We start from the raw sequence: 16,387 nt of genomic DNA, 5'->3' as shown, positions 1-16,387 counted from the left end.
TAATGAAAAAAAAATTAAGTGATTATATGTACTCAAGTACAAGAAATGAGAAAAAAGACAAAAAAATATCAATTATTCTATTAAAAGATATTAGGAAAATCAATAAGAAAATTAAAAAAAAATAAAATCAGGGAAAGAATCAAGACAAACCGATGATTCCAATTAGCATCCATGAGTCTATGAACTGTTATATCCAATGCAGGTAACAGGAAACAGTCAATCAGGTTTAATAGAAGATGCCCTCTTTACATGTGAACAATGAATCCAAGAGTCCTTTTCTCCGATCTTTATAGCTGTTGGGGTGGTTATTAAAATTTCAAACGGGCCATCCCACGAAGGCTGGGTTGCCCCCGTGCGCTGGAAGTTCTTTATATACACTTTGTCTCCTGGATTCAGGTCGTGAAGTGAAAAGTCTATTGGTCCTGCTTGTACTGCAGTTCCAGATTCATGGAGTTCACGCAGTCTGTGTTGCAATTCCTGTATATAGGAAGCAATAGAAGTATCTCCTCCTAATAGTGATGTATATGCAGGAGAAAAAGGTTTAGCCTGTATAGGAGGATGTCCAAAAAGCATCTCATATGGTGAGATGTGTAGATCTCCCCTAGGTCTGCTTCTAAGATAAAATAGAGCTAGAGGGAGAATTTCAGGCCATTTTAGATGTGTCTCAGTACATAATTTGCCAATCATGGTTTTAAGTTCTCTGTTCATCCGTTCAACTTGGCCTGAGCTCTGGGGGTGATATGGTACATGGAATTTTGGAGTTATCCCCAGGCATGAATATATTTCAGATAAAACTGAATCAGTAAAGTGACTCCCTCGGTCCGAGTCAATACGTGCAGGCAGACCAAAACGAGGAATAATTTCTTTTAAAAGCACCTTGGCAACAAAGGCTGACGTGGCTGGGGCAGTAGGAAATGCTTCTGGCCACCTGGTTAGTTGATCCACTATGACCAGACAGAATTTATATTGTCCAGCCTTTGGCATTGTTATGAAATCAATTTGTAGGTGCTCAAAAGGTGTGTAAGCTAATGGACGCCCACCAAAAAGCCTTGCCACCTACCCTTACTACTCTTCTGCCTTGGAGCCAATACTCAGTATTGACTCCAAGATGGAAGGTAAGGGTTGAAAAAAAAAAAAAGTTAAAAGCTCTCCTCAGGTAAAAGCCCTTTTAGGAGACTAATTATTGACTAAGAGGAAACACCCAGGCTTCCAAGGCAGGCAGTGGAAACTCTCAGCTGTGTACAATGAAAAAGAAGGGGAGTGGGGCAGCTGGGTAGCTCAGTGGATTGAGAGTCAAGCCTGGAGACAGGAGGTCCTAGGTTCAAATCCAGCCTCAGACACTTCCCAGCTGTGTGACCCTGGGCAAGTCACTTGACCCCCATTGCCCACCCTTACCACTCTTCCACCTAGGAGCCAATACACAGAAGTTAAGGGTTTAAAAAAAAAAAAAGAAGAAGGGGAGTTATACTTCCCAAGCCTCAGGATTTGGGCTCCAAGTAGTAGCAACAGGAAGGACCAGGATCTCCTGGCACCTTCTGGGATAGGGAACAGCAGCAAAGGAGCTCCGGTTCCAGTGAGAAGTTAGGCAGGCAGCGGCAGGTGAAGGATCAGGAAGATCAGGAATAGAAGCAGCAGAAATAGGCGGCTGGAGCTATCAGCAGCAGCATAGCTTTAACTAAATTTATTTAGGCTAGCTTAAAAAATTGAGAGTTCTTTGTTTAAAACTTCCGGTCGCCATTAATATAAACAATAAAATTAATCTATAAAAAGGATAACTTTAAGAATATTATGGGTTTTATAGACTTATTAGTAGCCATTAGAAAATGAAGCCACATGCCATGCTAGCTAGTCAATTTAAAAAACGTGCTGTTGGGGGCAGCTGGGTAGCTCAATGACGGAGAGCCAGGCCTAGAGACGGGAGGTCCTGGGTTCAAATCCGCCTCAGCCACTTCCCAGCTGTGTGACCCTGGGTAAGTCACTTGATCCCCATTGCCTACCTTTACCACTCTTCTACCAAGGAGACAATACACAGAAGTTAAGGGTTTAAAAAAAACAAAAAAAAACAACAAAAAGTGCTGTTACCTCCTCTCCCCATGGTGGATTGGACACCAAGAGAGCAAAGAGGAAGTGCAAGTCCAGCCTCTCAGTTTTATCCTCCTGTCTACGCCATCACAAAACTGTCTACGTCATCACATAATGACAGGAAGCCAGTGGGCTCATGGAAAATGTAATTCAAGGATCCCAAAATTTCCAATAACACACCAGGGAGGCCCAGGCTGGACACCTCACCGCTGCTGCCACTACTGGGGATGCTACGGAAAGTGTTCTTGCTCTGGCTAGGGGTGGCACTGGTGGCCTCCAGTCTTCTGAGGTTGAGGCTCTGTGCCTCGGCGTTTCTCCGGTTCTTTCTGGAAGAAGGGGGCAGGCAGGATGGATACTGTTCCAGCTTTGGGAGGAGGGGGGATGCTGAAGGCTTCCTTCCCCCTGCCCTCCCCCCTTGGGGCCGTGGCTGTCTACACTGTCAGCCCCTGCCTAAAAGCTTCTTTTCAAGGTGCCTGGGTCTAAAGGGTTTCCCTTTTGCTTTATTCTCTGTCCCCTCAGTCCATCGTGGGGGCGGTGCACCCTACTATAGTGGAGTTTCTCATGGGGTCGCTGCGCACCATGCACCTGGAGGTCCAATATGAAGGTAGGAGGGCATGTGCCCACCCACTTGGGTCCTCTTGAAATCTGGTTGGGGTCCCTGAAGACAGACGGGTGAGAACCTTCTTCCAGTCTGGTGAGACAGATAAGAGAGACCCAGAAAGGGGCTGAGGGAGAGGCTCTGGATGAGCTCTGGGGACGGATCCCTTCCAGGCAGGAAAGGCCCCCCCAGGACTAGACAAGCTCAGGCTTCCTACCCCATGTTTAAAAGTGGAGCTCCGCAGTGCACACCCACAAGTCATCCAAATGTAACCCTCCCCAGCATGAAACAAGTCCCCTGTTCTCAAGGAGAGCCTAGGTTGATGTTCAAGACCAGCGAGACACTGGGCAGGGCTCAAAAGGCCAGAAGGAGGTAAGCAAGTCCAGTCTGGAAATCAGGGAAGGCTTCACAGAGTGGGTGGGATTTAAGCTAGCTCTTAAAAGAGGAGTAAAATTTCAATAGGCAAAGGAGGGTATTTCGTGTCAAAGGAACAGCATGAGCAAAGGCAAGGAGGTGAGAAAGTATACTAAATTTTTGGACGTAGACAACATGGGAATTTGTTTTGCCTGACTGCTTATCTGATAACAAGGGTTTATTTTTTTTTCCTTTCTTTTTTTCAGTGGGGAGAGGGAGAGGGAAGAAGAAATACTTGGTAATTGAAAAAAAATCAAAGAAGATACAATAGAAATCTATTTTTTTTTTAATATCAGATAGGATACTGATTCAGGACTGGCCAGCCCCCAAATTGAATCAGAGGGGAGAAGTCAGGTTGGGGTTGTATAGGGGATATAGCTATAAAAGTAAGTTGAGGCCAGGTTGCAAAGGGCTCTGACTGCCATGCTAAGGAGATTTTATTTTATCCTGTAGGTAATAGAGAGTCATTGAAAATTCTTGAGCAGAGGGTGAATAATGGAGAAATACTGTGAAGTAAGAATCGATAGGACTTGGGGGCTAATTGGATGTCAAGGATTAAGATATAAAATTAAGAGATGGAGTGAATGCCAGGGAAGGCCTGGGCCAAGCCAAGAAATAGCCTGGAGGCAACCTTCCATCAAGCCTGCCCTCTGCCTCTGCAAATTCCCTCCTTGGGGCTTCACTCTTCCCCCTTGAATGTCCCAAAATTCTCTTTCTCTCTAAACCTGCCTCCCTCCACATTTCCTCATTTCAGTTGCAAGCATGACCACCTTTCCCAGCTCCAGTGGCACCATCAGCTTCTCACTCTTTCTCACTCCAAATACCCAACCATTCGCCAGACCTTTTCTTCAGCATCTCTCAAACCAGCGTCCCTTCCCTCCACTCCCAGAGCCACCCCTCGAGCTCGGGCCCCGTCACCTCTAGGCCGCCTCATCTTTGGGCTCTCAGCCTCCAGCCTCTTCCCACTGCACAGAATCGCCTCCAAAATAGCTTTCCTAAAGAAGAAGACTGAATATTGTTGCAGAAAAACCTTCAGCAGTGGCCTAATGCCTCCAGGCTGATGCCCAGTGCCCTTCTCCTGGCCCTTTACCTCCATCATGTGGGTCCAGGCTTATCTCACAGTATCCCTGCTCCTGTATGCCGGGCACATCTTTTCCCTACTCCCTTTGCACAGGGCTGGAATGCCACCTGCCCCTCAGAGAATCCCTTCATTCGTTTGAGGCTCAGTTCGTGTGTCCCATCCTACAGGGAGTCTTTTCTGATTCCTTCTGATTTTAAGAGATTTTGCCTTCTATCTGGAAGCTATTAGACAGCCTCCGTTCTGTTTCTTTGGGCTAATTCCCCACCCCATCCCACGCCAGCCCTAATGGAATGGAATCCGAGGGCACAGACCATTTTTTGTTTTTCTGCTTTGCACATAGCAAGCACTTAAAAAATAAAGCCTGGGATCACACTCTACCTCTGGCATTGACCATGGGATTATGGACAAGACTCATCTCGCTGAGTCTCAGTTTCCTCATCTGTAAAATAAAGGTAGAATTGCCTGTAGTACTGATCTCACAGGATGGTATGAGACTCAGGTGAAATAATAATGTCAGTAAATGCTTCACGGAAACTTTGAAATCTGTGTAATAGACTTTACATAATCCCTGCCTTCCTCTTACATTCTACCAGAGGCAGGGGAGGGCTAGCCCAAGGAAACAGGACGTAATCTGTCCAATAAATTTTAGGGGGAGGGAGAGGGCCCTTAAAACTAGAGGGATCTGGGGCAGCTAGGTGGCTCAGTGGATAGAACACCAGACCTAGAGATGAGAAGTCCTGAGTTCAAATCTGTCCTCAGACACTTCCTAGCTGTGTGACTCTGGGCAAGTCACTTAATACCATTGCCTAGACTTTATCCCTCTTCTGCCTTGAAACCAATACACAGTATTAATTCTAAGATAGAAGGTAAGGGTTTGGGGAGGGGGAGGGGAAACTAGAGGGATTAGAAAAGGCTTCCTAAATGGGAATTGTGGGAATAAGCTTATATTAAGTACTCACTATGTGCCAGGCACAAATATTATCTCATTTGATCCTCTATAATGAGCTATAAGATGTGCGAGTCATTGTTATTATTTCTACATATATTTCATGTAGAAATCTAAGTGTTATGTATTTCTACATATATAGCTTCCCAAACACTTGAAGAGAGCTCTCCTGCATAACGCACAGATAAAACTTCACATTTATCTCTATTATGATTCATCTCCTTAGATTCAGCCCAGCTTGGACCTTTTGGGCGCCTGATATTATCAACCAGTGTTTTAGATCTATCCTTCCCTGCTTGGTATACTCTGTAATGTAGTGTGATGAGCTATTATCTAGCTCTGCCCTTATCCAAGTCCAAGATAAGAAAAGATTAACCTACACCATGCACAGATCCCTGGGCATGCCCCCTGGAGACCTCCTGCCAAGTTGGCATGGGACCATTAACAACTCTTTGGGTTCAGCTGTTCACCCAGGTCTGAATTCATCTAGTTGTACTATTGACTAATCCACATCTCTCCCTCTTGTCCACAAGAATAACATAAGACACTTGATCAAAGCATCTTTGTAACCTTTTTCTACAGCACATCCGTGTACCATGTACTACCTCCACTCTAGTAACCTCCTCAAAGAAGGGAATGGAGAATCTCATGCAATCACTGCTTCCTTTTCTAGATGTTTACTAACCATCCCTTTAATCATGCCTTCTAGCCTGCCTGCCTTCCTCAAGGACATTATATTAATCAGAGTAGCTAAATCACTCATAGTTGATTATTGTTACATAATTGTTGTTATTATGTGCAATGTTCTGGTTCTGCTCACTTCACTTTGTATCACTTCATATAAGTCTTCTCAGGTTTTTCATCCCATTTCTTATAGCATAATACTATTCCTCATAATCATATACCACAACTTGTTGAGTCATTCCCCAATGGATGGGCAGCCCTTCAATTTCCAGTTCTTTACCACCACAAAAAGTGTTGTTATTAACACTTTTTTTTTACATATAGGTCCTTTTAGCTTTTAGCTTTTCTTTGATCTCTTTGGATATAGATCTAGCAGTGATACTGCTGGATCAAAGGGTATCTGCCTAGTTTTATAGCCCATTGAGCACTGTTCCAAATTGTTCTACAGAATGGTTAGACCAGTTCACAACTCCAACAGTGTAGTAGTGTCCCTGTTTTTTCACATCCCCTCCAGCATGTCCTTTTCTTTTTCTGCTCTGTTAGCCAATCTAATAGGTATAAAGTGGCACCTCCAGAGTTGTTCTATAGTTTTCTTTCCCTCTTTTTGCTTCCCCTGCTTTAGGTATCAAAGACATATTTATGTCATAAAGGAATTTGGTAGGACTCCTCCTACTTTTACCTTTTTTTCCTTTATTTTGTTCTAGTAACAAATTTACACATAAGTTTTCCATGGTTCCATGATTCATGTTCTCTCCCTCCCTTCTTCCCTCCCCCTCCCAAAGTCGACAAGCAATTCTACTGAGTTATAAATGTATTGTCACTCAAAACCTATTTCCATATTATTCATTTTTAATAGAGTTATATTTTAAAACCAAAACCCCAAATCTTACAACCACATAAACAAGTGATAAATCATATGCTTCCATCTGCATTTTGACTCCAACAGTTCTTTCTCTGGAGGTGGATAACATTCTTTTTCATAAGTCCTCAGAATTGTCCTAGAACATTGCATTGCTATTAGTAACAAAGTCTATGATGTTTGATTGTCCCACAATGTTTCATTACTTGTGTACAATGTACTCCTGGTTCTGCTTATTTCACTCTGCATTGGTTCATGTAGGTCTTTCCAGCTCTTTCTGAAATCCTCCAGTTTATCATTCCTTACAGCACAGTAGGATTCCATCACCATCATATGCCACAAATTGTTCAGCCATTCCCCAATTGAGGGATATTCCTTCAGTTTCCAATTTAAATATTTTTGTGTAAACAGCTCCATCCCCATTTTTCTTTATCTCTTTGAGATACAGCCCCAGTAGTGGCATTGCTAGGTCAAAAGGCATGCATTCTTTTAAAGCTCTTTGGACATAATTCCAAATTGCCTTCCAGAATGGATCAGTTCACAACTCCACCAGCAATGCATTAGTATCCCAATTTTGCCACATCCCCTCTAACATTTATTATTTTCCTTTACTGTCATATTGGCTAATCTGCTGGGTGTAAGGTGGTACCTCAGAGTTGTTTTGATTTACATTCCTTTAATCAAGAGGGATTTAGAACTTCTTCCATATGATTATTGATAGTTTTGATTTCTTTATCTGAAAACTGCCTATTCATATCCCTTGACCATTTGTCAATTGGGGAATGTCCTTTACCTACTTTTAAAAATAGTTTAAGTAGTATTGGAGTTCATTGTTCCTTAAATGTTTGGTAGAATTCCACATTTGTTTCTTAAGAAGTATGATTTCTCAGCAAATCTCTGTCTCCTTAATGAAGGTCTCAATGGGAAGTTTGGGCATCGTGCCATCATTCTTTTGTGTCAGAGTCAATTCTTCTAAAATGAAGTCAGAGCCGGGTGACTATCTTCCTTCAGGCTCCCTCTCTCCCTGACCCCAGCCATGCCATTGTTATGAGAAGCCTCTCCACCACCAGAGACCCCAAAACAGATTATTAGGGAGTTACAGCTTGGACCCAAATATTTAATAGTCTAGTGGCAAGCCTGTGACATCATTCCAGGGAGGAATGTAGGAATACCACCTGTGGACTGCACTGAAATCTTTGGCCGGGCTCCGTGTCCCTGACTTTTTTCCTGTGTAGAGTTGGAATCCTCAGACTGTGGGTCACCTTGAAGATGGTTAGGTGTATGTCTACACTGCTTAACAATAGCTAAAGCTGGGATCACCTTGAGCAGGGCACTTCCAAGGACTCTGCCTTAGTCCAAATGGATCCTGGCAGGAAGGCCAAACAAACATGGAGAAATGCTTGTCCAACAACACGTCAGCTGCCAGGGAAGATCTTTGGCTCCCGGCTGGGGGTGGTTGTAAACATCTGGTGAGGTGGCCCGTCTCTCAAAATATAGCCTTTGGCCTATTAGGAAGTCATCGTAGACAAGTGCCAAATGTTCCCTCGTGCTTGTGTCCTTCAGCCGTGCGGCACCAACTGTACTCACATGTCATGAGCAGTGAAATCTGTTCCTATGTCCCAGGGGACTGGCAATTGGGAGCCCCAACCTTCAGAGCATGAACACCATGCTCTGCTTTGAGAAGAGTGTGATAACATATAATGGAAGGGTTCTGCCCTCACTTCAGAGCCCACACAAATATTCTGTGACATGCTGACCCAAAGGCACCAACTAGCTAAACTGACCTCCCTCTCCTGGTGGTGATGGAGGGATGCTGTAAGCCTCTAGGTGGGGAGAAAGAGACCCTGCCCCCCCACCCCCCCGCAACCAGGGGGATATCTGAATGAACCCATGACTCCTCTCTTTGTCAACTTTGTGACTGTCTCCTTCTGGATAAAGGAATATTAGAGACAATTGGGATCTTATGAGTTGCCAAACGTCACAGGAATTAGCCAGTCTACAGGCAGTTGATATTGGTCTGGCAGCACAATACAAAAGATGACCAGGATCTAGCTCTGTAGTGGACTGGCTCTGCAGCCAAGATGGCAGGCCTACAAGGAAGAGAGCAACTTTGCCCATTGACCAGGCCATAGACAGAAGTGAATTTTGTGACAACAAATGCTTTGTAGCAACTTCTCTAAGTGCCCACATTTCAGGAGAACCAGTGAAAGGGGAAAGTGTGCCTTCCTGGTTGGAAGAGAGGTGGAGGAATGTTTCTACTTCTGTGCTTTTTTAAAAAAAAAACCTTAACCTCAATATTGGGTATTGGTTCCAAGGCAGAAGAGCAGTAAGAGCTAGGCAATGGGAGTTAAGTGACTTGCCCAGGGTCACACAGCTAGGACATGCCTGAGGTCACACTGAACCAGAACCTCCCGTCTCTAAGCCTAGTTCTCAACCCACTGAGCCACCTAGCTGCCCCCCTTCTGTTCTTGCTATATCTTCTCAGTAAATATCCCTTTTGTTAAATCTTGATGTTTATTGGTTAAATTATATAGTCCTCCCTTCCACATCATGGGGGTTAGAGGCTTGGGGCTCCCATGATCTGGAAAATCTTCATACATTTTTTGGCCCTCCCTTTGTACCAGGAAAGAAGTTTGAATTTGTTTTCTTTTTCCTTTAGGATATGTTTACAGCACCTTATTGTAAATTTGGGGCTAAGTATGCATTTCTGAGTTTCTAAACTTTTTCTTTGTCATCCGCTGGCCTTCATTTGTCATCTTTGGCTTCATAAAACTCCTGAAAAATTCCCATTTAATCACTTATGCTGATCTGTGATCTATCGAAACCACAATGTTCCGGAAAAGCTGTGATATATAAAGGATACCCGTACTGGGTGCTGATCACTAGGTCAGGTAATGATATATCGGAGATACTATATGTAACTGGCAGGCGGTGTGAGGGCTGAGCTCACAGTATTAAGGAGATATCTTCAACCCCTCAGAAGTGCCCTTGAAACTCATCGGTGGGGATAGGGTCTTCCTGTGGGGGACTCTCCCTGTTATTGTAAGTGGGAGTTGAGCTAAGAAGGACCACCTTACTCGCACCCATCCATCCCCGGTATCTGGAAATCAATCAATCAGTGAGCATTTATTAAACTCCTACTATGTGCCAGGCACTCTGCTAAGCATCTTGGCTTTATCCCATCTTGGAGTTCCTCATCTATTCTCTGCCAGTCCTCTCTAAACAACCGGGGCAAAGAAGGTTCAATGAAAGGCGATTCATGTCTCCTATCGTCGTGCCATTGCGGGGAGTCCTCATTTCTGCTGGCGGTCTCCCTCCCCAGACACTGCAAAAGGGACGTCCTCTCTCTCTCTCTGGGCATCACGAGGACAGTGAGCACATCCACATGAGCTCATCTTCCCTGGCTGGTTAGGAAACATTCCATTCCTAATGGCCTGGTGCTGCCACCATCCCTGAAGATGGCCCCATGGATGGCTGCCAGTTGGACACACACCCTTGCTCTGTATAGCTGGTCATTGGCCATTTTGGCGACAGCCCACTTCAAAGCTCATTCCCGCTTGTGGTGCCCATCGTGGGCCTCACTGTTGTTTCAGGGCTGGCCGGTCAACACACATGGTTTCTGGTGTCCATCCCTGCCTTGGTCCAGGGCTGTTCCAAAGTCCTCCAGACCAGCACTTGCTTGAGCCTTTGTAGGTCTGCACTGGTGCACGGATGAAGCCAAGTCTTTGAAGGTCTTGTTCATATCTGTCCACTCACCACTTTCCAAGGCCTTTGAGGGTTTTGAGACAAAAGACAGGAGAGGAGAGCAGAGGGGAGAGGAAGGGAGAGTCTGGTAGTTTTAGTGAAAGAGCCATTTCTGACTCTTCAGTCATCCACTTTGCAGGCAAAGAATGTCTTCTTCCAGAAGCAGGGGCCTGGGGTCTCCCAAATTATCTGTCCGAGGTGATCTGGGCATGAGCAAAACCCCATTCTAACCCCCTGACTTGTCCATAAAACCACTGATTTTCAGAGCTTTCAGGGATCTCAGATCTAGTCCGACTCTTACTGAACTAGAATATCCCCGTCAAGAGCCACCCAGCCTTGTTGGAAGACTGCCAGTTGTTAAAGGGTCCCCATTACCACCCAAGGCAGCTTTGCAATGGCTCTAATTCTTGGAAGTTTTCCCTGACATTAAGCCAGCCCTTGTTAGGTGCACTTCTGTCCCAGCCTGGCTTTTAAACTGTGCTCTAGGAATCCCAATCCCAATCCAATTAGTGAATTAAATGTGAAGCCTTTTGCTTCAGCATCCTTTGCCTAAAGTGGGCGGCCCTGATGGAAATCTCCCCGGTGCCTCCTAGGAGCTTCCATTCATTGCCCTAGACCTCAGAAGGCCCATCAGTGCTTGTTGGACTCATTTGTGCCCACGCGGACCCCCACAAGTGGGTCACGGGGTTCTGATCTGGCAAGTCTGGTGAGCTGCCCTGTCAGGAAGACAACCAACCTCCATAGGAGATGGACAAATCAACGTCTCACTTCCTGTCATCAGAGTACAGCCAACCACCATGACTCATCCTCTCACCTGAGAGCCCAGGAATTCACATCCGCATTCCTGGGAGGACAGAGCCCTGGCCAGGAGGAATCCCCATTCATCAGTTGTCCTTCCTTCCCTGCATCATCCTCCAACCTCCCACAGGAGTCAGAATCACTCACTGCCTCTTTCCTCCTAACATTAGGGGTTTTTTAAATTCTGAACTTAACAAACATCACATAAAACGCACGTTTCCATTTATATTTTGAGGGGGAAAAATGAATTGCTCAATAAACCAAGGCTCATTTAAGCAGACTTTTCCTTTTCCCTATAATGACGTCAACATGTAACTTTTTTTGCTTATTTTATTTTGCTTGTTTTTAATTTATTAATTTATTTTTAACATGTTTAAAAAAATTTTTTAGTTCCAAATTCTCTTCCCTCCAGCTCTTCCCCTGCCCATTGAGAAGAAAAGTGATATGATATCAATTATACATGAGAAATCATGCAAAACATACTTCCATATTAGCCACAACATGAAACTTTCTTTTTTTTTTTTAAACTCTTACCGTCTTAATATTAATTCTAAGACAGAAGGACAAGGGCTAGGCAATTAGGGTTAAGTGACTTGCTTAAGGTCACAAAGCTAGGAAGTGTCTAAAGCCAAATTTGAAACCAGGCCCCCCCCAATTCCAAGCTTGACTCTCTATCTACTGTGCCACCTAGCTGCCCCTTCATAGCATGTAACTTTCAAACCTGTCCTGCTCATTCATATTTCCCTCTGGATTTCATTTTCTTCTCATCCATGTAATTTTAAAAATAATAATGCTTCAATGGCCCTCATTTCTTCTTTTCCTTTTCTTGGCAATTTTATCATTATATTACCTCTTGAGGGCAGCTGGATAGCTCAGTGGATTGAGAGCCAGGCCTAGAGACGAGAGGTCCTAGGTTTAAATCTGGCCTCAGACACTTCCCAGCTGTGTGACCCTGGGCAAGTCACTTGACCCCCATTGCCTACTCTTACCACTCTTCTGCCTTGGAACCATTACACAGTGCTGATTCCAAGATGGAAGGTAAGGGTTTAAAAAAAAAAAAAAAGGTATATTACCTTTTCCATACATCCCCTAACTGAAAAAAGAAGGAAAAAGACATTCTTGAACCAAACATGTCAAGCAAAATAAATTCCCAAATCTGACCACATTCAAAAATGTGTCTGTCATTTAGCACTTTGGGTCCATCAGGCAGTGAATGGTCATTCTATTCATCAGAGTTCTTGAGTCTTTCAAAGTCACTTTTCTTTACAATATTGTTACTATACAGATTGCTTTCCCAGTTCTGCATCAGTTCATACATGTCTCCCCAGGTTTTTCTTAAACCAACCCTTTCATTATTTTTTATCAGCATAACAATATTCCATTTCATTCATATACTATAATTTGTATAGCCATCTCCTAGTCGATTGGCTCCCCCTTAATTTCTTTGCTATAACAAACAAAAAAAAAAAGAACTTCTATTGTACATATGGATCTTTTTCCTTTTTCTTTGATCTCTTTGGGGCTCCAAGCCTAGTAGTAGCCTGCTGGGTCAAAGGATTTTTACAGTTTGGCAGATTTGGAGAATAGTTCAAAATTGTTTTCTAGAATGGCTGGACCACTTCAGAGCTTCACCATGTGGATATTTCCCTCCAATGCCTGTCATTTTTGCCATTCTGCTTAGTGTGAAGTTAAAAATAAAAGTTGCTTTAATTTCTCTAATTCTTTTTTCTTAATTACAAATGATTTGGAACATTTTTTAATCTGGCAATTAAGAATTTAAATTTCTTCCTTTGAGAATTGCTGGTTCATATACTTTGACCATGTTTCTGCTGGGGAATGACTCTTATTATACATTTGAATCGATTATTTATATGTCATAGACATGAAACCTTTATCAGGGAAACTTGCTGCAAAGATTTTTCTTTCTCAGTTAACAATAGTTCTAATTTTAACTGCATTGATTTTGTTTGTGCAAAAACTTTTTTAATTTTATATAACGACTATCCATGTTATCATTCCTAATCCATTCTTTCTCCTTCTCCATTTTTTCTCCAATTTGTCATGGCCTCCAACCATAATCAAAGATGTTTGCTCCCTGGCTTCTCCAATTTATTAATGATGTAACCCTTAATTTTGTTATTCAGTCGTGTCTAACACTTCGTGACCCCATTTGGGGTTTTCTTAGCAAAGATACTGGAGTGACTTGCCATTTTCTTCTCCAGCTCATTTTAAAGATGAGGAAACTGAGGGTTAAGCCATTTACCCAGCTAGTAAGTATCTAAGATTGTATTTGAACTCAAATCTTCCTGATTCCAAGCTTGGCATTCCATCTACTACACCACTTACTTCCCATTTCTCTCTAAGTCATATATCCATTCAGAGCTTTTCATGGTAAAATGCTGGTCTTTATCTATTTCATTTCTCCCAGACTTCTTTCCTGTTCCCAGCAATTTTTGTCAAATAACAAATTCCTAAAAATAGATTAAAATTTAAATATAAAAATGAATGTTTTTTTAAAACTACCCCAGTAGTTGGGGTCCCTGGGTTTATTGAATACTATGCCACCGTGTATGTCTATGTTGTCTGCCTAATTTAATCTGCTAATCGGCCTTTTTTTTTTTAGCCAGTTCTAAACAGTTTTTATGAATATTGCTTTATAGTATACTGTGAGATCTGGCACTGCTTGGCCTTCTTTCTTCTCATCTCTTTTTCATTATTTCCCTTTTGATTCTTGACCTTTTGTACCTCTATTATGAACTTTGCTATTATTTTTCTATCTCTACAAGTACTCTTTTGGTAGTTTGATTGGTATGGAACTGACTAAATAAAATCATTTCAGTAGAATTGTCATTTTAGACATTATTTAGACATTCTTCTCATGAGTAATCAATATTTCTGAGGTGACAGATTCAAAATGCAGTTGTAAGAGGGAAATTAGGGTATTTTATAGATATATATTTAAAACGTGGCTGCCAGGAATCATCAGTTCAGATTGATTCCGTAATTAAATCAGACCTAAGTCAGCATCGGGTTAAAGCTAGTTTATTTACAACTAGGAAGGTAAGAGTATAGGAATAAAGAGAAAGGGAGAGGCTAGTCCAGGCCTGCGAATGCCTGGACTAGAGAGAAGGTTAAAAGGCTAAATAAATGAGGTTACAAGCCTCAAGGCCCAGCAACCAGATAGGCAGAGTTTGGAAGCGGATAGGCCAAGGAAGTCAGCCTAACTTACCCACGTGACAATACAGAGTGGGAACTGCCTCCACAGGAAGTAACCAATATACTTGAAGAGATGGTGTCTCTCCTCACTTCCTGGGGGTCCACCTCTAATTCAAGCGGACAAATGGCAGCCTCTACATTGATTTGGACTGCCCAAAGGGCCATCCCTTGTTCTTGATTTGTTACTTATTGTCACGTGTGGGTAACTTGTCTCCCCTCCCCACTAAGGAAGGTGAGGAATTACATCATTTCTATGCCTAGGTTTAGTAGGGTTTTGACTATGAATGGGCTAGAGCTAATTCTATTTACACACAGTATGAGGTGACTCAGTGAATAGAGCACCAAGCCGGGAGATAGGAGGGTCCTGGATTCAAATTTGGTCTCAGCTACTTCCCAGCTGGGTGACCCTGGGCAAGTCACTTAACCCCAATTGCCCAGCCCTGACTGCTCTTCTGCCTTGGAACCAATACTCAATATTGATTCTAACATAGGATGTAAGGGTTTTTAAGAAATGCAAGATGAGACATACGTTTTGGGGCATAGCCAGTCAATGTGAGGATTTGTTTTACCTGACTATGCGTATCTGTTATCACGGTTTTGTTTTTCTCCTTTTTCCAACTTGGGAGTGGGATAAGAGAGGTGAGATAGAAATATGGGGGAGAGAAAGAAAAAGGGGAAGAGAGACAGGATGAGACAGAGACAGACAGACAGAGAAAGTCATTGAAAAGCCTTTTATTTTTTTTTAATAACCAAAAGAGAACAAAAGGAAGGCCAGAAAGAACAGACAAGTGGACAGCTTTGAAAGGTGAATCAGATGTTTGAAAGATGGCCCAACTCCAGAGTGGCATGGATGTGTCTGATCTGGGATCCAGCCCAGCCCTCCCTGGGGGAAGACTATGATTTCTGCCTTTAAGGGGAGCAGCAGGTCTGTGACAGACCTAGAGCTTGATCTTCCCCTAGCCTATCTCCAAAAAAAGATATTGGGCCAGAGCTATGCCTCTCCACCAGTCAATCAATCAATCAATCAATATTTATTAAGCTCCTACTATGTGCCTGGCATCCTGCTAAAGACTGGGCTTACAAAAAGAGGCAAAAGACAGTCCCAGCCCTCAAGAAGCTGACAGCCTACAAACAAATTATCTACAGGATAAATAGGAATAATTAACAGAAATGGCACTGGAATTGAGAGGAGTTGGAGAAGGCTTCCTGTAGGAGGTGAGATTTTATTTAGGACTTAAAGGAAACCAAAGAAGCCAAACACCTGTAAATCTATGGGTGCAATAGCTTTTTTTTTTTTTAAACCCTTACCTTCCATGTTGGAGTCATTACTGTATATTGGTTCCAAGGCAGAAGAGCGGTAAGGGTAGGCAATGGGGGTCAAGTGACTTGCCCAGGGTCACACAGCTGGGAAGTGTCTGAGGTCACATTTGAACCCAGGACCTCCCATCTCTAGGCCTGGCTATCAATCCACTGAGCTACTCGGCTGCCCTATAGCATTTTTTTTAAAGGCATTTTCCCTGGTCCTCCAAAGAGAAAGGTAATCACAGTACCAGCAGCTTCCACCCTCCAAATACAGGTCAAACAAAAGACTATTTGCAGGTTGCGAGGGAGGGCAGTAGGCTGCCCTGGTACCCTTCCACGTCCCTACCTCCGGCTCCTCTGACTGCCTCCAGTTCTACCACGAAGGCCTCTTAAGCAAATAAAAGTGCTTCTCCATTTCAGCCTTGACTAGTCTCCTGATGAGGGTGAAAGAGGAGAGTGTGCAAAAGCTGCCTTGAAGTGTAATGTTGAAAAAAAGAAAGAAAGAAAGAAAAGAAAGAAAAGAAAGAAAGAAACAAAGAAAGAAAGAAAGAAAGAAAGAAAGAAAGAAAGAAAGAAAGGAAGGAAGGAAGGAAGGAAGGAAGGAAGGAAGGAAGGAAGGAAGGAAGGAAGAAAGGAAGAAAGGAAGAAAGGAAGAAAGGAAGA

The 16,387-nt window shown here is 43.2% G+C and overlaps 1 protein-coding gene across 1 annotated transcript in view; it reads left to right on the top strand.

Moving 5' to 3' along the window:
* Nucleotides 1–16,387, top strand: part of ARMH1 (armadillo like helical domain containing 1) — a 50,813-nt gene that overhangs the window by 11,642 nt on the left and 22,784 nt on the right. Inside the window, exon 5 of the mRNA XM_044672910.1 lies at nt 2,602–2,686. Within this exon, the coding sequence (XP_044528845.1) occupies nt 2,602–2,686 (85 nt within the window). The remainder of the gene's footprint in view (nt 1–2,601; nt 2,687–16,387) is intronic.

This window comes from Gracilinanus agilis, chromosome 4 (assembly GCF_016433145.1).
Source record: "Gracilinanus agilis isolate LMUSP501 chromosome 4, AgileGrace, whole genome shotgun sequence".
Lineage (NCBI taxonomy): Eukaryota > Metazoa > Chordata > Mammalia > Didelphimorphia > Didelphidae > Gracilinanus > Gracilinanus agilis.
Note: the sequence above shows the minus strand (reverse complement) of the source record. Positions and strands in the feature narration are given on the sequence as shown.